Source organism: Gambusia affinis, linkage group LG13 (assembly GCF_019740435.1).
Source record: "Gambusia affinis linkage group LG13, SWU_Gaff_1.0, whole genome shotgun sequence".
Classification (NCBI taxonomy): Eukaryota; Metazoa; Chordata; class Actinopteri; order Cyprinodontiformes; family Poeciliidae; genus Gambusia; species Gambusia affinis.
The window spans coordinates 4248892-4275082 of NC_057880.1; the positions used below are offsets into that span (position 1 = coordinate 4248892).

The following is a 26191-nucleotide window of genomic DNA, read 5'->3' on the forward strand; positions in this document are numbered from 1 at the left end:
GTCTGGATTGCCTTTTTTTTTCTTTTTAAATGAGCAAGCATTATGAAGCCTAGGCGCAAATTCAAGATGGAAGACTCTTTTAGCCCCACCTGCATCATCCAGCCGGAACTTCCGGCTCATCACCGTTGATTGCTCAACGCCGGTCAAAGACTCGTCACGTCCAATCACCGTCCAAGCCCCAGCTGATAAGGACCGCCATCCATGGCGTCGTGCGCTTTCCAGCAGAGCTCAACCCACCTCCACCCCTTCACCTCCACTCGCTCAGCATCAGGCCACATCCTTCATCGCCTCCACCACCAGTGCCGGGTCCCGGGGGGATGACGTTCCTCTCAGCATACGGAATGCTCATCCAAGCCCATCGCAAAGTTTGCGATGATCAATGTCCTTAGCCGGGGCCCAGGCGCCAAAGATTTAAATCATATTGTCATTAAACTTTTCTAATGGTTTCCCTTTGTCTGTCTGAATCTCTACAGATTGAATTTAAATTACAAATAAAATAGATCTAGATTGTACTCGCTCTCAATTTTCAAACCAAAATAGTTTGGAAATATTTTCGCGGGTTGGTGACAAATTCGAAAAGTAACGGTTGGTGTTTAATAGGTGACATCGATGTAAGTTATGTACCGTAGGTGGTCTTGTGATGGCGCTCATGAAATATTCATGAAGATGCTACATTTATTGTGATTTGACTGCTGGGCCTATTGGTGAGAATAAAAAGTCCTGGTTTAAAATGAGGTTTCGGGAATGAACCCTTGTGCTGCAGGGAGACAAGCTGGATGGTGGCTGATAGAGTGTAGCCACAGGTGGTCTGTAATTCTGCGGAGTAATTGCTTGGCAAAGTGTATTACAGATCTTCAGACCACTCATCCTCACTGTAGGGGTGGACCAGAGAAAAGGCTGAGTGAGGCAAAAAATAGGATGGATAACATGATGTCCCGTTGAGAGACAATTCTAAGAGACACTTACAATACCTTGAGGGAGTATTATTATTGTGTGTGTTCAAAGAACACTTTTAGTAAAGGCTATTAAGACAGACTAATGAAAATGATGGTCACAAATGGGGAGACAATCTTCAATTGAATTGAAATGTCAATGTCTTTAAAAGACAGGTGCAACAGGCATTTTCGGCGTTTTAAGTGGAGAGCATGTTGTCATAGTGCTTTAGGAGAGTATGTTGCTTTTTTATACCTTGTGAGCTTTCCAGACCTCGGGGTTAGTCACAAGAGAGCCGCCCGCTTCTGGTCGTTTTTTTTTTTTTTTTTTTTGTCTGTGCTGGCAGCACCAGCTGCCCGAGAAACTCCTCTCAACAGTCCTTCAGCCTGGCGGTAGGACAAACCCGACAAAGCGTTTCTGAAATGCCCTCCAGAGAGTTCAGAGATCAAACTGATGGCAGACAGTTTTAGTCCCTCCTGCCCCCACCGACTCCAGCTGTATCAACTTGGCTGTGTTTAAAAAGATTTGAGTTTCTGGAGAATGTATCACAATATGTGGTGTCATTTTTAATTTAAGATTTTTTTCTTGATTTGTCTAACAAAATAAATGCTAATGTGCACTCATTGTAATACCTACATCTATCTTCTGTCACCATTAACATGTTGTGTCTCAGCTTAATCTTTTCATTTTAAACTCACTCACCCCTCTCCTCTTTGATTATTATCCCAGTTTCAGCCTCTGAAAGCAGCCCGGAGCTAAAAAGTAACTGAAATGATTTGTTATAAATATAAGACAACTTGCTAAGCCCGACGGTTGGGTCCTCATTCATCCAGCGGCCCGCCTTGTTTTATGAGTAAAAAAATATTTAAAGTTAACAGGAAATTTGAAAATATCACCTAATAATTATGTTATTGAAAGATTGGAAGATTAATTCCTGAACACCAACTATAAAGTCTTAAAAAGATGGAAACATTTTAAAAAGACTTGAATAAATAAGCAATGCTTAGCCTGGAGGGAGCACAAGTAAAGCCTGTCGGCCCCCAGGCTCATAAAACACTGAGGGGAACGTATCTAGAGATGGTATGCATTTTGTTTTATATAGACATTTTAAACATTTTCACTGTTGGCATTAAAACAATCTAATTAAAAATATCTATAAATCCTGATTGCAGATTCTAATGTTCTGGTTAGAGTCTGCTTCTAACCAGAGAATGAACTACCTCACGACTGGCAGCGACAAAATAAATAAATAAAATAAATGAATAAATAAACAATTACACTCTCACAACCCATTTCTCTTTATTATTATGCAATCCATTTTGAAAATAAAAGCAGGTCTGCACAGCCTCTTTCTTCTTTTCCATGTGTCGTGATGGAGGGTCTTACTCTTCCAAATCAATCTTCGCGGGTCAAAAAGCTCTGTGGCCACAAAATGTTGGTATAGCTTTCCAGATACAAAAATCTATTCTGTTTCAATCAGACATGTGGTGCTAAAACTGAGATCGAAGCAAGATTGTATATAGTTTTACAGAGAGGATGCACACTCTGAAGGACCTCCGTGGAAATTCAATGTCCAGCAAAACGAATGCAACAGCAGCCATCTGGATCGGCTACCACAGGGCACAGAGTAGGACGGACATCTTCAACGTAGCTTACCATCATAAGTGTGTGAGTGTGAGGATGAATGAGTGAATGACCGTAGCGCAAAGTATTTTGGAGTCCTCCAGACCAGATAAGGCGCCGTACAAGTGCAGGCCACATTACCACTTTATCATTTTAAAGCATTATGTTATGACTTTTTAATAAATGAACGAGGTTTGAAAGGAATGATGAAGGTACAATGTGATCATGGAATAAATCTGCTTTGTTTGCTTCCACAGATGAGATGGCGAATCCTTTGTCAAAGAGTGGAGGCGACCCGGGAATCACCCCTCTATCGCCGTCACATATCCAGGTGAATCCTATTCATTCATCTGTTTGTTTTATTATATGTCATAGCAGAACACGGCAAGGCAAGTCACTTTTATTAACATTGTTTTTAATCGCCATTGATGAAGAGGTTTAAAAACAGTCAGATTGGCCTGGTTCTGGTTGAAATGACAAGAATCAGTCATTTTCAAATCTGTTAAAATAAGACGGAGTTTGAGATCCTGGTAAATGATGTTGTGCCTGCCGACATTTCAATTTGGGCTTTGAGTTGAAGTAATTTTCAGAGGGACTATTTCAGTCATAAGGTTGGGACTGGGATTAGCACAAACTGAGAAGAATCATCTGAATCACCTGCACAGAAGTGAAAAGAAATGTGGAGCAAGAATCGAGTCTTGAGGAACACCGCAGTCGAGCTTGACAAAACTAGAAGAGAAAAAAATGTCACTTAAAGAAGATTTAAACCAATTTAGAGCAGCCTCAGAGGATTTTATACAATTAAATGCATGAACTGCTGCTGTGAGCTGAACTACGACTGAACAGCAGCGAGATTCTGACTTTGTTCTAATATTGTTCTGGACCAGAAAGTAAAAAGAACCTGCTAGTTTTAGTCTGCTGATTAAGGCAAGAGAATATATAATGTGCATATTTTTCCACCTAATTTGACATTCTAGAAATATCTATAAAAAATATTCAAAATCTCTCTGTTGCACATTTTGTCCTGCCTTCATACAGTTAACAGTATGAAGGCAGTGAGGAGGTTTATGTTGGTTACAGCATAGAAACATTTCCAAATCCTCAACAGACTTTTTGAGGAGCTGCTGTAAACGACTGGCTGCAATCAGAAGTTGATCATGTATCATTTATCTTGCTCTGTGTTTATTTCTTACTTCCTGCATGTTCTTGCTGCTGACCTGTCCTCTTAGCTGTGTGTTGTGCTGATTTTGTTGTGCAGCAAAGTGACACGGACCAGGTGCAGTCCGGACCGTCCTTTGTGGTGGTGGTCGCCATCGACTTCGGCACGACGTCCAGCGGTTATGCTTACGCTTTCACAAAGGAGCCTGAGTGCATTCACACCATGAGGTGGGCCAACACTGCAATGCAGACAGTCAGTGGGGTAAAGAGTGGGGGTGGGGTGACTCAACAAAACACAATTCACTAGCGAGGACCACAAAGGTGAACGTTTGAATTTCCTGCTGAAGGGATGAGAGATAGAGGGATGAATGATCTTGATTTGGTTATCTGGGGAGAAGGATGGAGGGCTGGATGGAGGTGAAGACTCTGTGTGGGGGGGTTTGGTCTTCAGGAAACGGACCTTCTTATTTTCCCGAGCCCGCACAGGATCCCCCCAGACGAAACCTGCAGCGCAAAGAAGCGAAACGTGATCATGAGTGAAGGAGGATGAAATGAAAGAGGTAAAGGGGCAGAGGAGGGTGGGGTTGACGAAACGCAAAATCTTACACAGCATAAATAGGCCGCCCGGTAAATTAGAGGTGTGGTTTGGGCGTGGCCCCGCTCCCAACCTCAGTTAACACGTTAACTTTTTAAACACTTCATCGACATATAGAAAAGGGACTGAAGTATCCAACGATAGCTAATTCTGTTTGCATAAATGGATGCCATTTCTCCTTTACTGTGACATGTGATACTTTGGTTTATTGCATCCGCAGCAAGCTACACTTTAGTTTACATTTCTTTAAGCAAAATATGGATCCGTCTAGATTTTCTGTCGGACATCTGAATGTTGGTGTGTGAAATCTGTCTGTGGCTGGACACCACACACTGCAGATAACTAAATAAAGTCTTAATTCCAGGCACGATAATGCTGGAACATGCTGGATTATGTCCTTTCAGCACAGTAAATTTATGTCACAAATATGTCTTATGACATTATCTCTCTCACCCCCTTTTTCAGGCGCTGGGAGGGCGGAGACCCTGGTGTTTCCAATCAGAAGACTCCAACCACCATCCTGCTGACTCCAGACAGAAAGTTTCACAGCTTCGGATACGCAGCCCGTGATTTCTACCACGACCTGGATCCTAGCGAGTCCAAACACTGGCTGTACCTGGAGAAATTCAAAATGAAGCTTCACACCACTGCAGTAAGGCTTAGAACACGCTGGATATCTGCAGCAGCTGATCAATAACTGCTGACCAGCAGTTATTGATCAGCTGCTCGTGTTTCAAGCTGTGGCGGTTGGGTTATTCAGTGACTTGCTGACCTTGGCTAGTCTGACGCGTTATGTTTTTCGCACAATCTTGTGCAGCGGACGGGTTGCAATTCTGCTGCTGTTCTGCTGTTGCGTGACCTGCTGCCGGTTCGTCGCCTGGAGGGGCCGCAGGTTTGAACCTGGTTCAAACTGCTTGTTAACCCATTTCAGTCATTGTACGATTGAACTGTTTTCCAAGCAGCCATACCTCCAGCCCTTCTCCCATATGTGCTGAAACATTTTGGACTATTATCTAACTTTGCTTGCAATATACCGCAACAAGTTTAACTGTGTATAAGGTAGGTGTTTGTGAAGCTCATGTACAAGTGTAAAATTGTCAGTGGATAAACCTTTATTTAAAGTTGCACTACGGTGCGGTCCGTTGTTTCTCATTTAGAGACAGATTTAGACACGGTTACAAGCGCCCCGGTTTTTACAGCTCTTAACAGAAGCAGCTGTTTATTCAACATTCAGATTTGATTTCTTTATTGTTTCCATCGCCGACAGTTTCACTTTATCAGCTAATCTCGTACCTGGCAAACTGTAGCGCTAGCAGAGCACCTTATGAATTCTTATTGCGTTGAAAGAAGATATGTGACCTCGTTAGGAAACGGGCTGAGAAGCTGCTGCAGACTGAGGCCCATCTCTTTCCTTTGTGTTTGTCAGAATCTGTCCATTGACACTGAGATCCACGCGGCAAATGGAAAGCGAGTTAAAGCCCTGGACATCTTTGCCTATGCGCTGGCATTCTTTAAGGAGCAAGCATTAAAGGTAAAATGCATCATCAATGCGATATTTTGTATTAAATTTGTTTTTTTTCTTGGAGATGCAGTATTTTTGGGGGGACTGTTGCAACAATTTGCCTATGGGGGGATTTTTCTGCCTTAATTTGAGAGTCTGGAAGCAGGATTTCACGCTTTTTGTTCTGAAAACTTTGAATACTTGTGCTCAAAACGTCTCCTCGCGCGCAGAGTGTGTGTGTGTCTCTGCCCAGAGCAAATCTCCGCTTGCAGAACTCGCTTTCAAAATGAAAACGTAAGCACAAGCATTAAATGTTTTGAGAACAAAAGATATAATCCTGCGTTCAGACTGAAAATGTGTGCTCTCGAATTATGGCAGAAAAACTCCCCTATATTTATAGATTGAAATATTTCGCAAAGAGAGAATTTGGCTGCTCTGAGCTCTGAGGTATCACTAGCGGTACACCTGCTGCAACATGCAGGTCATCAAATATAAAACAGGAGCAGAACTGTTGTCATGTTGTTTGTCTAAGTCTATCCCTGACCTCTAACCTCCACCTGCCGTTTCTCCTGCAGGAGCTCAGTGATCAAACCGGCAGTGAATTTGACAACAGCAATGTGAGATGGGTAATCACAGTACCAGCAATCTGGAAAATGCCTGCAAAGCAGTTCATGAGGGAAGCAGCTTATAAGGTGGGCTTAGTGTCTGTTTTTTTTTTTTTTTTTTGCTTCCATACTTTTTATACATAATTTGACTCATTAGCTCTAAGACAGTTTGGCAGAAAAGATGAGTTTCCCTTTCATGTGTACAAAGTGGCTAAACAGGCTAAAAACGCTTCTACATAAAGCCATGTGAGAAAATCTTACTGAAGAAAATCTTACTGAAGAAAATCTTACTGAAGAAAATCTTACTGAAGAAAATCTTACTGAAGAAAATCTTACTGAAAATATTGTCTTAATGTTTTCTTACCGCAGAAAGTGAAAAATGTTGTGATGTTGAAGTCCAAACTTATCTGAATTGAGTCTCAGAGTGTTTTAGGTCAAATTTAGACATAGATGGAGGAAAGTTGTCTTTTAGGAAAACTTGCTTGTTTACTGTAAATGTTTGGAGCTAACTATGAATTCACAGCATTGAGGAGGTGTGTCACTTTCTTGTTTATTTATTTATTTGAAAGGATCAATATATTAACTGGAATAGAATTTCAATGTCCCATGAATTCCCCAAACGGAGCAAACAGTACTACTGAGCAATCAGGCAGGAAGTCCTAACATTAAGTTTCAGTTTCAACCAGCCACCATCAAGTTGGACCATCAGTACAGCATGTGTGTGTGTGAGATAAACTTTTATGGGTTAGAGATGCTACTCTTGTTTTCTCTGAAACAATTATTGCCCAACCAGAAAAAAAAAACAAAAACTTTTACAAAGGGATTTTATTGAGAAGATGAAGAAGATTATTTGTTCTGTCTTGTTCTGGTCTGTTCCAGATCTATTTACACAAGCTACAAATAGTTTTAAACACAGTAAGGAAGGAAGGAAGGAAAATCATTTACATATGTTATGCTACGTAAATAAATTTTGCATGCTATGTAAAATTATTTACACTTTAAATGAACTAAATTTATGGAGCGCTTTTTCTATCCTGTCCACTGAAAACGCAAAAGTCACATTAACTTAGGACAACACAGGTAGTAGGTAAGACGGGACATGAACCTGTGACCGGAGGAAGTTGGAATCAAACCTACAACTTCATGATAACAGAACAACAACTCTACCCAGTCAGCCACGTTTCCTCACTTAATTTGGTTTCTGAAATCCACAGGGTTTCCCTCGGTGTATTTTAAGCCTGGTGGGCCTCCAGGCTTTACTTGTGTCCCTGCCAGGCCTAGCATTGTTAATTTGTTAGTTGTTGTTTTTTTTTGATTACCCCTTTTTTAAAAGTTTATAATAGGTGCCTAGTTATCAATCTTCCAGTCATCCCAAAGTGCATAATTATTAAATGATCTTTTCAAATTTCCTGTCAACTTTGAATATTTCTTTAACTCAAAAACACGGTGGGTGGGTGGATGACTGCCGTAGCTCCCTGAGCACCGAGCTTAGCAAGTTTTCTGGGGGAAACCCTGAATCCTGATAAAGTTCCAGCCGGAGTCCCAGGAAAACATGCAGGCATGTCTGAGGCTCATCCAGGCCGGATTTAAAAGAGGGAAAGCTGAGTTAACTGTTTATGTTGTCAGAGTTTCTCCTTTTGCTGTAACACCTCTTTGAGTGGACAAAAAAACTATATAGAAGGTTGATGTATTATTATTATCATTATTATTATTGGTAGTAGTAGTATTAAGTTTAATTAAGTAAATATTGGAATGAACTTCATCAAATCTTGTAAGATCGAGTGAAAAGATAAAAAACAAAACAAAAATAATCAGTGAAATTTTAATTATGAATCAGAACCACTGGTATAAAATATTTTTTAAGCATAACATAAATCTGAAATGGGACCTTTGTGGCATAAATAACACCAATGCACTAAGTTGCGTTCAGGGAACGTTGTCATCGCTCCCATTCCTTGCTGTGCTGAAAGTGGAGATGATATGCCATATTGTATTTTGTCGTGATTACACATTCACACATTCAAACTTGTTCTTTTTTGTTGTGATTGTTGTTGTTTTTAACCTTAAAAAAAAGCTGATAACCAGCAGCAACACTACGTCCGTAAACACACTCTGCAGGACGTTGTAGAAGACAGACGTTGTTTTTTGTTTTTTGTTTTCCGATCATTATAAATCGTGTTTTGTTTCCTCTGCCTCTCTGCAGTCTGCTCTGGTGTCACGTGAAAACCCAGAACAGCTGATCATTGCTCTGGAGCCCGAGGCCGCCTCCATCTATTGTCGTAAGCTGCGCCTCCATCAGATGGTGGACCTGGGCACACAAACCACCCAGAACGGCTTCAGCCCCAACGATAATGTGGGGAGTGGAATGACCCAAGGTACGTTTGGCCCACATTCACAAAAAGTGCTTTAAATCTTTTCAACTAATGGGTTTCACGCTGTGCATACCACGACCAGCGCCATGCTGCTTATTTCTGGGCTCCTGTTCTTTTTAACATGCAACACAGAAAACTCTGACTTACTTCAGCAACATAAGAACTGACTTTGTAACTTGCTGTTTTCTCCTTATTTCGCACCGTTCGCCTCTGTAGTGTCTCCAGGTAAACGACACAAACTGCATGAACACACATCATATTTATTGAGTTGAATTCACCACAGTCAAGCTTGCTGTTGCTTCTTTTCTCAGAACTTGGTAGCAAGAAGTTGTGCGTCGCCATTTCATGCTACCGAGAAATTGCATCAACACCATTTCAACAATCACATTTAAACTATCAAATTGAGATCTTACAATATCAATGAGTTCTTTGTATTTCCGATTATTGAAGGAAATATTGACATGAACTAGGCACCCTCATCACCCACTGAATCAATGGAAGCCGTTGGCCGATGTAGTCCTTAAAGTCGGGTTTGATTCCCTACCCAGGCTGCATGTCTGTCTTCCTTCGCTTCCTTCTTGTCTGATTAGTCAATAAAGGCCTCCAGCACAAGAAACAGTAAAAACATTATAGAAGAAAGAAATGTACCAATCTCAATTCATATTTCAAAACTCTTTTGTTTGTCACTCTGATTGTAGCACTTGTGGTGTTAAGAGTCAGCAAGAGATCTGGGAGGATATGTACACTCCAAAAATTGCAGTGCCACTGCGTGCGTGTGTGTGTGTGTGGGCGTGTGTGTGCGTGTGTGTGTGTGTGTGTGTGTGTGTGGCATGGAGGGGTTGCAGGGAAACAACTACTCTGCCATTACCAAGTTAATGAACTGGTTTTGTGCTGAATTTGATGGTGCGTTTGTGTGTCAGCAGAGTGAGGAGCAAAGGGCTGAGCACACGTCTTTGAGGTTCCCTTTACTCATCGTGGACCGTGTTGTCAGACTGTTGAGGCATACAAGCTTTTGTCTGTCAAATCAAGTCAGGGCGACTTGGGGTTCAGTAAGTTTATGTTACCCAACATTTCACTAATAAACAGCCAGACAGTTGTGCTCTTTTTGGCTCTTCAGCACTAATTTAGTGGCCGTCTGGCTGCGCAGTGAGCATCATGCACCCAGGACGGTAGTGGACAGGTTTGGCCCATTTCAGCTTTTATTGACAGAAGCACTAAGAGCAAGCATTCGAGTCAGAGAAATGAGTCTCTGGTATGAAGTGTTTCAATAAATGATGTTCATGCAATATCAATATTTCAAGAAGTGGTTTCAGTTCTCCTTTGAAACATGAAATGAAGTGAAGCAGCAACTGCAAATCCCTTTCTCTTCCCTTCACATTGACACTATTCACTTCTCACTAACGTTCCCTTCACCACTCCTATACGGAGGACCAAAACTGGCATGATTAAAAATAAAAAGCAGAAATCTATAATTTTTGTTTTGCTTTTTGCTTATGTTTTCTTGTGCGTTTTTCTTAAACATGTATTTTCATCTGGAAATTTACTTATTTTGTTTTGTCTTCCTTATACAAGCATTCTTTTGTCATTGCCTTGTCTCCTTTTTTTTTTAATTTTCCTTGTGCATGTTGTCATCGAGAAATGTTTAAATGCAAATGAAGGTCGGTGTCGTCAGGCTTCAGCTTCTGCTGATTGGTTGGACTTGTTATAACTGTGTTATAACTCCAGCCCGCTTATAAAAAATGGAAGCACGTTTAAGAATAAACACAAAAAACACAAAAGAAAATATATAAATTTCTTGACAAAAACCCATTTATAAAGAAAAGGAAAAACAACACATATACATTTCTTGATGAAGATGCATGTGTAGGGAAAAGGAAAACCAAAAAATATAGACTTCTTTTATTTTTAACTATGTCAGTTTTGGTCCTCCATACTCAATACACCAAAAATACACAGTGATAAAAGTCATTAATTTATTACTCTGGTAAATATTTTTGTGTGACCACAAACTTGTGGTAAGTTTTCTATGAATTAGTACAACTAAATGCAAATGTGCAAACAAGAGAGACATTTAGGTTTTGGTGACAAATAATGCCTCTTCCTTCCCTAAAATCATCTGCCGTAGGTTATTTTAGTCACAGGAACTAAATTGGCATTTTAAGTCCAATTTGGTGATTCAAACAAACGATTAAATATTCAACAATTACTTTATCTCAAACAGTGGGGAGGGGACAGCATGCACACACAATATGTTTTTTTTTTTACACTGTGTTGTAAGAAATAAAAACCCCTGCATGCTGGGTATTGCATGTTCTGACCACATAGCGTCATGCCAAAACCAAAATGTCATCCCATCAAACTTTGTCAAGCTCTGGTCACATTGCATGGCGTCTCCATATTTCATTTGGTGATACATACTTGCTGTTTTGAGATTTGGATGCTTTGTCAGCCGCCTGATATCACTATGAGATGTCCTCTGGTTTGGGCAAATATGTTCCTGTTCATTTCTACGTCCGTCTGCATGAACAATAAGTCATTTCAACACTAACTGCTTAATTGTTTTTGTAAATGTAAAGTATGTTTGATTCTAAGGTGTTTAAGTTGAGCATTAAATGCATTTCTATGCCCTATCAATCAAAGTTATTTTTTTTTTTTTATTCTGTTTTTGCAATATAATTATAATATAATTCTATACATGAAATCCTTCTTCACTAACGGGGGGCTGAACATTGCTGTAAAAGCACACTGCTGGATGTTGAAACCCGTACTTACATTGACGGACATCGTCTTACACTGTGGATTTTTCTTTTTTCCATATTTCCTAACCTCAGATACATCCAAACTTGTTTTCTACCCAAACCACAAGAATGGCTGAATGAGCCCAAGAATGAATGGTATTTTTCCCTTGGATTTGGAGAATGTTAATGCAGAAAGTTGCTTGTAATCGTTATTGCTGTTGCAACCGAATGTGTTTCAATGCTGTCAAAAAAAAGATTCCTTTGTGTGATCCATGCTGTTTTAACATTTAGTCACACAGACACACTTCTAAGATCATCCAAAAGCTGTGATACCAAACAAAGATAACAGGCTAAAATATATTTTAAAAAAAAATTAATCTAGAGAAAACCACTATAACAAAAAAGAAAAAAAAAATCACATGAAGCAGTCTCACATTTCTCCAAAACCATGTTGGTTATCCCATTGCTTTTGGAAAAATATTCTGTTGACTGTTGAAGTGAAAGTACAACTATTGGGATCGTGTCCATTCTGCTACATCTGTTGTGATGATGTAATAAAATGTTGGTTTTGTGTGACATGATGTGCGTTGGTGACGTGGTTGTGCTCTTGCGGGTCAGTTGCAGTGACGGTGTTGTGTTACCTTCTGATCACATCTTGCAGGCGCCCCTGCATAAACCACACAGTAATCAACCAGCTGAAGTCAAATCACCAAAATATTCAACAATATTGACATTTCAAGAAAAAGTATCGGTATCGGACCAGGTATCGATACTGGCCCTGCATTCACCTGATATCGGATTGATACCAAAATATTCAAGTTTCTGATAGGCAATGCACTTTTGCTTCTTATTTGGAGAACAAAATTAATATTCTGGTTGTTTTACTAGTGAAATTCTTATTTTTTTTAGTAACTTACTAAATCCTAAATAGATTTTTGTTAGTCCTTTTTTTATTGTTTGACCTCAACCCCTTGTATGCACATTGAATGGAATAATATAGGAAACTGGAGGTACCTGAGCAGCATGTTTTTCCTTTGCATTATTGTCTGTAGGATAAACAACAAGAATACTGATTTATACGCTTAAAATAAAATCTAAATACAAAGGAAAGGGATCTCAGTATAATATTGTAACGCAAATTTGCTTATACTGAGTTAAATAATAATCCATTTTCTATCATGTAATAATAGAAAATTATCCCCTTTATTATGTAATATGTAGATATATATCTTAAATATTATTACATTCTATAGAGTGTTCACCTGAGCTTGCTGCTTTCACTGTACGCATCACTTCCTCACACAGCAGAGCTTCCTGCCTTCCTGACACTCATTGCAAAATGTTCTTTCTGTTAACAACCAGCTAAGGAGCATGCACGGCGCAACCGACAGAGCCGCACCTTTTTGGTGGAAAATGTCATAGGGGAGCTTTGGTCGGAGCTGGAAGAAGGTAGTGTCTTTCTCTTCTTCTTAACTTTTTCTTTCTGGGTCGGTGTGCTTGACTGAGTTTCTGCTGCACAATTCAGTTCAGAAAGGCATGTTGATTATCCTGTGAAACTAACATCCATTTCAATGCCTTGTTATTTGTTTACGTTTTTCCATATTTTTACCCTCTTTCTGGCGTATTTTCTGTCTTAGCTGAGCAGCATGTGGTATGACTCAGACGAGATTACACTATTGAAGACTGAGAGTCACATTTACCCCTTGAGAGATCTTATTCTTTTCTTCTTTCCTTGCTAACAGTGTGAAAATGGTCTCCAATTCAGTTTCTATGCATAATTATTCACTTGAGAAAATACAAGTTCTTGGATTTAAAGTTGCAATTTATTTCATCTTTACCAGGTTCTAAACTGATTCATATCCAATATGTGTGCAAAACACCCTCCGCCCCAGTCTACCATATTATTTATTACATAGAAGAAGCAAAAATTAAGATGCACTAATTAAGCTGATATCACCCAAATCATTAGAAATGCTTAAAGTACACAAACTCTAGCATTAAAAGCAACATTAGAGATACAGGAGCATCAAAGCACAGAAAGCGTAATCTAAGGAAACGCTACTTAAAAGCAGATCTATCCAGTCTTCATGCAGGTGAAGTTCAGTTTGTTTATTGGATTGTGCGATTAAAATTTGAATAAACATGCCATATTGTCAATTTAACAAATTTATTCATTTAGCAAAAACTGAGCTCGGTAGTGTTTGTGAGAACTGTACACAGTCTCCTCATGCTGGCCACTATCTTTAACAAGTTAGCCGGTGAGCGTGCTGCCTCCACCAAATACAAATACATGTGAACAACCCAAGCACAAACGTACTCACTCTTTGTACTGAATGTAAAAGCTTTTATCACGAAAAGAAAAGTTTAAAGTTAAAAGTGTCACTGTAATCGTAGCTAGAAGCTGTTTCACAAGAGTAGGGTCCACTTTGGTGGTGTGGAGGCGTCTTTGTCAACTCTGGTCCTCAAGGCACTCTGACCTACATCTTCAAGGTTTCCCCCAGAAGAATCGTTAAGCCTGATGGTCGGGGACGAGGACAGTCATTCATCCAGTGTCCCGTCGTGTTTTTGAGTTTAAAAATGTTTAAACTTGAGAGGAAATTTCAAAATATCACTTGGTAATTGTATGTTATTAAAAGATTGGAAGATGAATACCTGAACACCAACTATAAGGTCGTAAAACATATTTAAAAAAGTTCAAAATACTTGCAAAAATAAGCAATGGTTAGCCTGGTGGGGGCACAAGTAAAGCCTGGTGACCCGCAAGGCTGATAATACACTGGGGGAAACCATGGCGTTTTAGATGTTTACTTGCGTCAATACCCCTGATTTACAGACTTTTGCTGAACTGCAATTATCTGAGTCAGGTGTGTTAAAGCAGAGACCTCTAAAACATGCAGAGCAGTGTATCTTCAGGACCAGTGTTGGGGGACTAAAGCACAGAGACGTCAGCTGAGGAACAAGGCATTTTGAATGAACGAAAAAGAAACTCTTACACTGAGATGTGGCCAAACAACTTGGAGAGGAACTGTCCAAACAAAGCGCAAACATGAACATGGAAAATGCCCAGAGACCCCTGAGTTACAGTGAGTTTCCAGTGAGGAGTAAGGCAGAACGAAAAGCTTAAATACACACAGGAATGAGTGGAAATGACAGGAAGCCAGCGGGGCTAATCAGATGAGAATGGAAAGCAGAGGACAATGGTGAAATGACATGCAGCTGGGCAGGGGAGCAGAAAGCAGGCTGAGGGAGAGGCGATCAACAAAGTAGAGAGACAACAAAAAAAAAAAACTGCAAATAAAAGTCAACAGAAACACTGAAGAAACACAGAAACACTCCAAAGAACAATCAATGAGAATAAATGAACAAATGAAATTAACTAAAATAGTGAGATCTAAGCAACAACAAAAAAATTCAGTAAAAATATAATCTAAACAGAAAAACAATAGAACTAAGTAGCCTGGTAAGTAAAAGCTTTCTATTACAATCTATTCTTAGTTTATCTAGGAATTCTTCATTGAGAACATTGACCATTGATATATGATAGAGCGTAGTTATTTGAAAATGTATAATAAATATTTAAAACCCCTTTCTGGATTTAGACTCAATTTAAACAATTGTTAGTCAACTTCAGAGATATATAAGAAAAAAATGTATCAGTTGTTTCTGGTCAGTTTGTTTTTCCCAAAAGACCTACCAGGTTGTTGTTGTTGTTGTTGTGTTCTCCAATCTTTAGTCATTTACAAATTGACTATATTTGATTGTTGACATTCTCATGGATTTGGATAAGACAATAAACAAGCTCGAAAGCAGAAGATGGTAGGGTGGCAGTTTCTAGAAAGTGAAAAAGTTTGGCTGCTGGCGGACATGATGTTTCCATGTCGGGTGCAGGATTTGAAAACATTGAACAATATTATTCCTTTGCATTCACAGCAAACATCCAAGAGCAAAAAGACCCAAGTACAAGGCTTTTGGTCCAAAATCCTCACAAGAGCTTTACAAGATAGTAAAGAACTGGACAAATAAGCTTGACTTGAAAGATGTTGAACAGAAAATATCTGCCTTAAAGATGACATCCACTGATAAAGGGGTAGTTCTAACTAAGTCTAATGCAAGATATCATGTTGATTATTTGGTGAATTAGTTCCATTCATGCTTCTTGAATGGAACTAATGAAAACTAAAACCATCAATTGGCCAGCACAACAGTTGACTACCATGGAGACTAAATAAAGGCCGGTTGCCAGTATTTTTTAGATGGATGAAGACGTTTGACAGATGCCGTTTCATCATGTGAATGAAGGCTGTGCTTCCTCAATATCCTCCTGGCAAGAGAACTGCAGTCTGGCATTCAGAGGAATGCAAGAACGGACAAACAAACCAGTAGGAGTAAAGTATACTCTAAAAAAATATTATTTTTAGTGTAACAGCAAGCTCCAGGAGAATGGTGCATGTGAGTATGCCCAGCTGTGGTAAGAAACTTGAATTTGATAGGCCACAACAATGAATTTAGTGTATTCACAAACAAACATTGCCTGATGTTGAGCAGCAGTGGAAGTTAGTTTTCTGGGAAATTTGTTCCACCTGATACATCTTTATGATTGTCCTCTACACTAATATTTTGAAAATGTTTTTCATGCTGTCATTGAAAGATGACAGCTTGGACGAACAAGTGACTGTCCAAGATGAAAATACAACAAACTATGGAGCAATGGCATGTCTCCCTGGGAGAAGAACTCTGAATCAGCAGACAGACCAAATTTAGGGGGAAAAAAAAATCTTTCCAGGGTTTACCTGCAAGAGAAGGTTGATGACAAAACTTATTTTCTCAAAGCACATCTAAAAGTTGGAAGCTGATTAAGTAAGAATGTTATCAAATTGAATAAGAATTCAGAAGCAGCCACCGTATGTTGGAGCAATCCTTTGAGGAAGGATGTTGGTAGAGAACATCCAAGCTGCAGGCCTTTGGTTTGCTGCTACTTTACAATTGCTGCTTGTTCTCTTTGCAGGTGACCGTTATGTGGTAATGGACTGTGGGGGAGGAACAGTGGACCTGACTGTCCATCAAATCCGTCTTCCAGAAGGACATCTAAAAGAACTCTACAAGGCCTCGGGTAAGAAGCTACTTTTAGAGCCAGTCGTCACATTTATAGTTGTGTGATTCCTTATGTAAGTCCATGTTTTCCTTTAGGTGGACCTTATGGCTCTATCGGGGTTGATTATGAGTTTGAGAAGTTGCTGTGTAAGATCTTTGGCCAGGATTTCATCGACCAGTTTAAAATTAAGAGGCCAGCCGCCTGGGTGGACCTGATGATTGCATTTGAGTCTCGGAAGAGAGCGGCGGCTCCTGAGAGGACCAACCCTCTCAACATCAACCTGCCTTTCTCCTTCATCGACTACTACAAGAAGTTCCGGGGTCACAGCGTCGACCACGCTCTGCGCAAAAGCAAGTGAGTGCGAAGTGAAACGCTGTAGGAATCGTATACGACGCTGATCAGATGTTTGCATGCATTCATTGTGGGCACAAATTTCACTATAAGTTGGGTGATTAATGAGATGTTTGTCTAGAATGGAGATCTCACACAACCTGTGACGTCAATAGATCTCAAACGTCAGAAAAGGATGGCACAAGTGAATGGAGTTTATTGTGGATTTCATAATCCACACATTGTCTAATTATACCTGCAGGGTCAGCTATATATCGATAATAACTGTTTGCAAGCAGTAGAGAAAGCACAGATTCTGTGGCCACCAGGAGCATCAATAGTTTACCTAAAGTGATTCCACTTAGAGATATAGTTCACAGATTTTTAAAAGCCTTGGGGCAAGTGTCAACTTCTATTCTGGAAATGAGAAATATCTTCAGTGGTAGATTTTTGCATCCTCATAAAAGATGTGAAAGCGATAGCTTGAAGAGTAAAAAAACAAAATGTTTAAATAGCGCCACCCATTCCCTTGGATGTACTCTTTTACTCTATTGCGTACTTCCGTAACTTTAGCAATATGTTTCTTCTGACTGGATGTGATATTTGCATGTTGGAGAAGCCCAGCCCACATCCTGACATGAGTCTGGTGGTGGGATCTAAAGATGGAAAGGAGATAATTGAAAGATTCATTTTCAACATTTGCCTTTTTAATAAAATCCATCCATCCATCCATTTTCTTACACCCTTCTTCCCTAATGGGGTCGGGAGGGTTGCTGGTTCCTCTCCAGCTGCGTTCCGGGCGAGAGGCGGGGTCACCCTGGACAGGTCACCAGTCTGTCACAGGGCAACACAAAGACATACAAGACAAACAACCATTCACACACAAACTCACACCTAGGGAGAATTTTAGAGAGCCAAATTAACCTGACAGTCATATTTTTGGACTGTGGGAGGAAGCCGGAGAACCCGGAGAGAACCCACCATGCACAGGGAGAACATGCAAACTCCATGCAGAAAGACCCCGGGCCGGGAATCGAACCCAGGACCTTCTTGCTGCAAGGCAACAGCTCTACCAACTGCGCCACTGTGCAGCCCTTTTTAATAAAATGTAAATTAAAAAAAAAAGTATTTGTTCACATTGTTTTGTTATTGTTTAATATCTGTACCTTTTTCATTTCCAGTCAGAACAAATGTCTTTGTAGAAAGAAAGTCATTTCAAGTGGAAAACTGTGAGGGTCTATGATGAACTTTGTACTTGACTGTAAATACTCACTAAAATAGTTTCTCAGTTTAATTGCTGCCTCTTTACTATTATTATAGACATAATGATTATAGTTATGCTACATCACAGCCACATTAAATAAACACAAGCTTTATTTTGTGTGGTTTGACGGGACAGTTGACCCACTTCCCCTGCCGTCCGACCGTGACATCTGCCACGCTCTGCCTGAGTCCCACAGGATGGTTCAGGACAGAAGACGAAAGAAAGAAGATTTATTTTACTCAACTATGCTGTGGACTTTGCATTAAGCAGATTTTTCTTCTCCTCCTTAGTGTGGACTTTGTTAAATGGTCATCTCAAGGGATGCTGAGGATGAGTCCAGATGCAATGAATACCCTCTTCAAACCGACCATAGACCACATCATCCAACATCTCAGTAAGCTCCACTTATGAGATCAAACATTAAAACACACATGTTGCTGCCTAGAAACTCTATTATTTGTCGACAGAGTAGCTCTTGTAAGACTTGTTCTGCGTATTGTGAAGTAATTCTTGAAACAAACTAATTCCCTTAAGTAGTTTTTGTTCAGTGGGCCAGTTTTCTTACAGTAAGATGGATAAGTGTCACCTAACAAGAGCATATGCCCTAAAACAGGGGTCCCCAAAGTGGGTCCTGGAGGGCCGGCCTCCTGCACAATTCAGTTCTCTCCCTGGTTTAAAGTACCTGGATCAAATGATGGCTTGTTAGAAGGCCCAAGAAGAACATTGACCTGCTGAAGAGGTTGTTGGTGCCACCAGGGGGAGAATTAAAACATGCAGGATGCCGGCCCTCCAGGACCGAGTTTGGGGACCCCCGCCCTAAAACCACTGTGCCGGGATTGGTTGATTCCTCAGCCAAGGTAGATATTAGCTGCATTTCCATTAGCCATAGGATTGTGCAAATTGAAAAGACAAAAATTTAGAAAAAAAACCCAACTTATGTTATCACACAAGTCACATGCTCAACAACCAGATATTACTTCTGATGAAAACCATGTAAAAACCACCGACTACAAATTCCCAGATGGCTGCACACGTATCCGCTCCCAGGTATCAGGGCCTTGTTGCCGATGTCTCCTCTGATGGCTGATCGTTGATGAGTGTTAGTTGAATCATGAATATAATCTTGTGTAACTGTTTACATCCGTCGCTGCCATGGTTCTAATGACATCACATGAACAAGTTTATTCACTTGTGATTTTAATTTCATTTCTTATTTAATGGAAACACAGCAATTGCAAAATTGTGGTGTTTTTTTGACATTAGCAGGCAGGTGCACCATATAGGGGGAAGAAGTTGGGACATTTCCTAAAGCACTTCAGGCTGCAGTGTGAAGGCAGCCTAACTGTGCCACCATTCATTTACTTTAAAAACCCTGCTTTCCCCACTGAATCAATTAGCTCAACATCATCACAGTAATGAGTTTACTTTGTTTTTTGATAATCTCGTTCATGTTTTTTTTTGTGTGCCTTCTCTAGCTGAACTCTTTGAGAAGCCAGAAGTTAGCGACATTAAGTTCCTGTTCCTGGTTGGAGGTTTTGCTGAGTCCGCCCTGCTGCAGCAGGCTGTCCAGAACATGCTTCAGGGCCGCTCCAGAATCATCATCCCGCACGACGTTGGTCTAACCATCCTGAAAGGTGCTGTGCTGTTTGGCCTGGACCCCAGTGTCATTAAAGTGCGTCGTGCACCCCTGACATACGGGGTAGGTGTCCTTAATCGATTCGTGGAGGGCAAGCACCCGCCGGAGAAACTGCTGATAAAGGACGGAACCCGCTGGTGCACAGACGTCTTCGACACTTTCATTGCTGCTGACCAATCTGTGGCACTGGGTGAGATGGTGAAGCGCAGCTACACGCCAGCCAAGCCTTCCCAACAGGTTATAGTTATCCATGTTTATTGCTCAGAGAAGGAGAGCGCAGGGTTTATCAGCGAGCCCGGGGTCAGGAAGTGTGGGACGCTTCGCTTAGATGTCAGTGGAACAGAAAGTTCAGCCCCACGCCGTGAGATCCAGACCCTCATGCAGTTCGGTGACACAGAGATTCGAGCCATGGCTATAGACGTGTCCACAGGACGCACCGTCAAAGCTAGCATCGACTTCCTAAGCCACTAATGCTCGTACGACAGCCTAGCTTCCAGAATCCCCAGAAGCAGTAGTCATGAAAATACAGCTTCCACATAACAACTATGAATAGTACTAGAAATTTGCAAAGTATAAAATTCCAGGCTCAGATACGTTTGGTTGAAGAATGTTGATAGGCTTTGACATGATACCTCCCAAAGTGTTGGACTGTAGCTTTTATGGTAAAGGGATCAAATAGAAAGTTTGCTTCAGCTGTCGCTGGTTCCCATGTTTTCACTTTGTTTACTGAGGAGCTCTGTTCTGCTGAAAGGCTTAAAGCAAACACTGTTCTGAGAGCAGGAGCTCTGCGTTGTCAGGTCTAAAAGGGAACACCGTCAATACTTGTCCAGTTCTGATTTCTGTTCTCTGAATACTTAGTCATTAGTACTATTGCACGTTATCTCGCAGTGCACTGCAGAGGCGATCCACACACAAATCATAACCTTCACACAGAACTCCTATTCACACACGTTTTATTTGCTCCAAATTCCCCAGAACGCTGCACACGTAGGCGCTCCCAGGTATCGGAACGGCTGACGTTCCTCATCATAACGTTCCTCTAAATTAAGATTGATGCTTTTTTTTTTTTTTTTTTTTTTTACAGTATCTCAGTCCAGTGTTCAAGGCACGTTGTGCAAAAAAAAAAAAAAAAAAAACTACTGTAGATCAGTTTGATAACTTGCCAAACTTTGAACAGTATTTGCTTTCCGCTCACCCCCAACGGAAAGGGGTGAGTGGAATCCTTGGTATCCGTAACGATTGTTAAGGATACCAAGACCTTGCTATCATTTAGCATCAGGTGCATTTAGCATAAACAAATTTTCATCTTTTTCCAAGTGTGATTCAATCCATGTAAGACTATATAGTGCAAGTAACAATTATCCCAAGTCATTTCCAGGGAATGTCAATGAAAGCAGCAGTTTTTTCAGATAGCTTTGGATTAGAATGGCTCCTCAATCTGTCTTCATGGAGTCAGAGTCCTAAAGCTAAATTAATAATTAGCCTTAAATGAATTATGTTAGTGTCTGCAATTATCTTGTTCTTAAAAGTTACCCTTTTACCAACGGTCTACTCATGTAGCCCCTATTCAAAGTGGAGACGTTTGAAACACAACATTTAGTCCGATCTTCTTGAAAAAACTTTTTTTTTTTTTTCCAGACTAAGCAGAACGATGCTGGAAACGCTGACACCTGACAGATTCAAGTCATTTCTTTCAAAACACTTCCTCATTTCAGCACAACGTCCGCCGGGATTTACATCCATATTGTTGGGAAAATATGGAACGGATTTTCAGCCTGGTTCGTTTTCAGCCAGCGTACGTAAAATGAGTTCCTCAGAATGCTGATGTCAGTGTCAATTTTCTTTCTATATTAACCAACTATTAGCCACTATTAATCAATTAAGTATTCCTATCTAAGAGGAAATAGACAGAGCTTTCACTAACCTTGTTGTATTGAACCCAGCAGCAAGCAGCTACAGTTTACTGTTTGGGAGAAAAAAAATGTTAGTGACCTAAATAACCAGACGGAACAAAGTTGCAGAATTATGACTCATATGTATATTTACTTTCATCTGGACCAGTTTCACTGCAAATAGTTTAATATTTAGTCAATTCCAAAACTAGGTTAATAAAATTGATGTTGATCGTTGCAGACATATTTTGCACATGAATCAGCCATCTGCTTTTTGGCTCCCTACCTGTGTTTGCAGGATTGTTGTGACCTTGACTATTTACCTTAGTTCACGTTCCTCTACTTTGGATTACTCTTTTGAACACAACAGATCGAATTCAACGGAGCGCTGCTTTATGTGAGGAGAAATAAACTCGAAAGGGAAATTGCAAACTGCTCCAAAGTCGATCTGAAACGCAAGAACAGCCTTGACTGACCCTCTCTTTTTTTTTTTTCTTTTTTTTTTCTTTTTTTGCGAACAGTGAGCAGCTTTTGGACGCAGCGCTTCCTGCTTGGCAGGGCTTTGATTCAGGTAGAACTGGGAATAAAAACGTGCAGGCCAGATCATAATAATCACTTTTACTTCTAGAAATACACTATTTAAATATTGTACAGATTCTTCTAATGCTGTCAGAGCAGCTTTTGAAATAAGAGTGCGTGCATGTGTGAGAATGAGTGCGTGTGTGCAGCCAAAAATGTTTTCCTCCCCTCTTATGCTCGTGTGACCAGTGCGGATTTCTGTTCGTATCACATTTGAAATGTGACCTTGAGCTCTGCAAACATAAACAAAACTTGGAAACTTGAATTGTTTAAAATTATGGCAATGAACAAATCTGTTTCCGCATAGTAAAATAAGGCTATTTTTTATTTATTTATTTTTTTTGGCTGTGCAAGTTTATAAAAAAAAAGAATCATCATGACATTTTGCATTTACAAGCTACGGAGCCAACTCAGAAAACGTCCAAATAGTTTGGATGTATTTTTTCTTTCTTTCCTTCTTACGGAAAGTTTCTGTTTATATCATAGGTATGTGGTGCATTTCTGTCCTACAAAAAAAAAAAAAAGATTTAAAACTTCCGATATTTCACAACGAGATATTAACATACATGAAAAAACTTTATGAAAACCTTATATTACATTAAAAAGTGCCATGGGAACTGTAAGAATGGCTTACAGGTTTCAATTTTACCGCATGAACTGATGAGCAGATTATTCTGAGAGAACGCAAAAGAAAAAGAAAAAATCCTCCACGTCCCCTGGAGGCCTCCGTAGATGTGCATCATGTTAGAGGAAATATTTTTTTTGATCCAGTTTCTTCTTTTATGGTACTGATTCACATTTGGATCTCCACTTTGTCGTGGATTTTTATACAGACTTCATTCACAACAGTTAGCAGGCCCAGTGTCTGAGCTTTGGTGGTAATAACAACATGTTGTCTTGACAACACAACCATGTTTTCATGAAGTTTTCACAGCCTGTATCTAAACTTCCAAAACTCCTCCTCAGACAGAGCGTTAGGGTGGATTCTTTGCACATAAGAGAGACGTGACTGTAGAATAAACCACAGCATTTGCACACAAGCATCATTGGGGAGAGTTTTGTCTATTGAGGCAACAAATCTTATTTCTAGATGGAAAGAAATGTGCATTCTTAATTTGAAGTAAAATTAGCAAATCATTTGTGTGTTATGACATTCTTTTGACACTCCTAAATAATCAAATTTCATGGAGCTGTTAGTCTGCTTGTTTTTCTTGTAAAAGGACTGAGGCGTCATAAGCAATAACGTCTTATGCAAACTTCTCCAGATCTTTTTTCTTTTTTTTTTCCAGAGGACTTTCTCCAAGTCAAACATGATATTTGGAAAATGTTAGGACAGAAAATGCAGAGTATCATTTTACCTTCTGGTCCATACACTTAGCTTAGAAAACCAATGTGACTTAAAGACAAAGTCTGCACTCATCACTGACATCTTTATCTCCTTCTATCACGTAAGCACCGCCAGCTTAATTTAATCAAACGTTGTTGTTTTTTTTAATCAAATCAAACATTTCTTTTCGTTCCCATTGTGCTGTTTGCCTCTGAACAGCATGCTATATCTATGTGCCTTTATGCTGCTAATATTGCTGTTTTTCACAGAGCCTCTCCCTAAATACATATTTCGTTCCGTTTCATAATGTCGCTCCAAATCAGAACAAAACGTCATCCCAGGGTCTCTTTCCAAGGCGTCTTCCATTCAACTCAATCGGTTTTAAACCCAATTTATCCGACTGGAACACAAGCGATTGTCACTGCATGCTGGTCCAGGAGGAATGAATGCTGCAAAACAATGACTCAATGCAATTTGATGGGTTTCTTAAGACACTTTTTAGACTGATTTGAAGAATTAACTGAATTTAACGCACTGTTTTATAACTATGATTCATTTGATTTGATGTGTGATTGAATTGAAGGGATTTTCTTTGTAAAGTGCCTCGAGGCAACGTTTGTCGTGAATTGGCTCTACATGAATGAAGTGAACCGAACAGAACTGAGTTCAGGTCATTTCGAGGGAGAACAGAATATGTTAGCTAGTGCCACAACTTTTGCTTTTCTAATCTAACAATAGATGTTTCACAGACGTACTTGTCAGAGTAGTGTTTGATTTATGGCGATGTTTGACAAAGGAATTAAATGCAGGGAAGAAATTAGCAGTGAAACACTGTGTGACCACTTTTGATACCACTGATTTTCTCCTTTTAGATTTCAGTACAATATTTTAAATTATTCTCTGATTTTTCTGGTTCTTTTTTATGCCACAGCAGATAGAACTGTATATGTTAATTTTAGAACTTATACATACTTTTGATTTATTTCAGGTTATAGAACTGCAATAGGAAATTCAGTTTCAGTAGGGAAGACATCCGTAATTCCTTGAGACATGGTAGGACAAACACACACGCAACATATATAAATATATATATATATATATATATATATATATATATATATATATATATATATATATATATATATATATATATATATATATATATATATATATATATATATATATATATATATATATATATATATATATATATATATATATATATATATATATATATATATATATATATATATTCCACACACACACACTGAAGTCAAAGCAAATTAGTCCACTAATTAGGTTGTGCGTCAAAAAATTGGAATGGCACTGAATTAGTTTTGCACATTTGATGCATAGAAAGTGCAGACAACAAAACAAGACAGTTTGTACCCATCAGTATTTTAAAGACAATTACGTTACTTTGAAATTAATATCAGCTTGTTTAGTACTAACTGATGGAGGATTTACACGACTAAAGTATTACACAGTGTGAAAAGAGACCTTGTCCAAATGGGCTTAATGTTGTTAAAGATGCTAAAAATCTTTGCTACAGATGCATTTTCTAAATTACTGAATTGTCCAGGGAGTGCTGTTCAACTACAATCAGGAAGTGAAAAGAGTATCATTTCATTTCATAATCCAGTCACAGCCAAGTACCCTTTATAGCGTCTCTGGCAGACGAGTCAAAAGAACGATCCAGAGTTGTCAAAGTGTCTTCGGGATCATTTGCAGGTACTGTTAAAAACAATAAGTAATCCACTGATTCACAATGACGTCTGTGAAAACTGCAAAAAAAAAAAAAAGTAAAAACATTCATTGAGAATTTCATAAAGTTTGTTAAGTAAAATCTGGACATGTTAAGGGCAAATGAAGAAATGCGCCTGAACATTCTTGACAAAAGTCTAAAGATCCAGACGTGAAGTAAGTGTAGCTTTCCCAGAATGACACCAGAACAAACACACAACCCAGGAAACAGTTTAGTGGTTTCAGAGAAAGAAAATCACTAGGATGGCCCAGTCAGTCACCTGACCTTTATTTTTTGAACACATATGAAAAGAACTGAAAGTTAAAACAAATAGAAAGAAGAGTCAGAGGTTTATGTGTAGGAAGAGTTCAACATTGTACCTGAGCAATGAATACTACTATTATTTTTTTTTCACACGTGATGTCTTGAGGTTTTCACAAACAAGAAAATAGTTTTCACAAGGTCATTTTAACATTCGCTGTACATTTAATAATTAGCCATGTGCTACTCCAATCTTTTACCCCCACTTCTTCATTTGTGGGGCTGATTTGCTTTGATCCACACGTGTTTGTGTGTGTGTGTCAAAAAAAACTTTTCTTAACTCTTGTAAATTCTTGACTCAAGTCAAGTCTGTGACGTGGAAACGCCGAAACCTTCCTTTTACCCGGAGTCAGAAGAACCATTGGCAAAAACCAATCGATCACTTTAAATGTAATCTGTCAGAGGTAAAGTAAAGCTTCTAGGTTTAGTGTACAAGTTGAACAAACTTCGGGAGCCTCCTCTCTCTTTGCCACTCTTTCTG

At 39.5% G+C, this 26191-nt stretch overlaps 1 protein-coding gene across 3 annotated transcripts in view; it reads left to right on the plus strand.

The window, feature by feature from the left end:
* Positions 1 to 24760, plus strand: part of hspa12a (heat shock protein 12A) — a 30311-nt gene extending 5551 nt beyond the window's left edge. The window contains exons 2-13 of one of the 3 annotated variants that reach the window (XM_044137106.1): positions 2814 to 2887; positions 3815 to 3942; positions 4775 to 4961; positions 5736 to 5840; positions 6386 to 6502; positions 8619 to 8790; positions 9004 to 9012; positions 12888 to 12974; positions 16531 to 16635; positions 16713 to 16971; positions 18502 to 18605; positions 19687 to 24760. In XM_044137106.1, the coding sequence (XP_043993041.1) occupies positions 2814 to 2887; positions 3815 to 3942; positions 4775 to 4961; positions 5736 to 5840; positions 6386 to 6502; positions 8619 to 8790; positions 9004 to 9012; positions 12888 to 12974; positions 16531 to 16635; positions 16713 to 16971; positions 18502 to 18605; positions 19687 to 20318 (1979 nt within the window). In that variant the 3' untranslated portion in view covers positions 20319 to 24760. The remainder of the gene's footprint in view (positions 1 to 2813; positions 2888 to 3814; positions 3943 to 4774; positions 4962 to 5735; positions 5841 to 6385; positions 6503 to 8618; positions 8791 to 9003; positions 9013 to 12887; positions 12975 to 16530; positions 16636 to 16712; positions 16972 to 18501; positions 18606 to 19686) is intronic. The other 2 variants (XM_044137107.1, XM_044137108.1) reach the window with 2 other exon arrangements.
* Positions 24761 to 26191: the final 1431 nt, after the last annotated feature.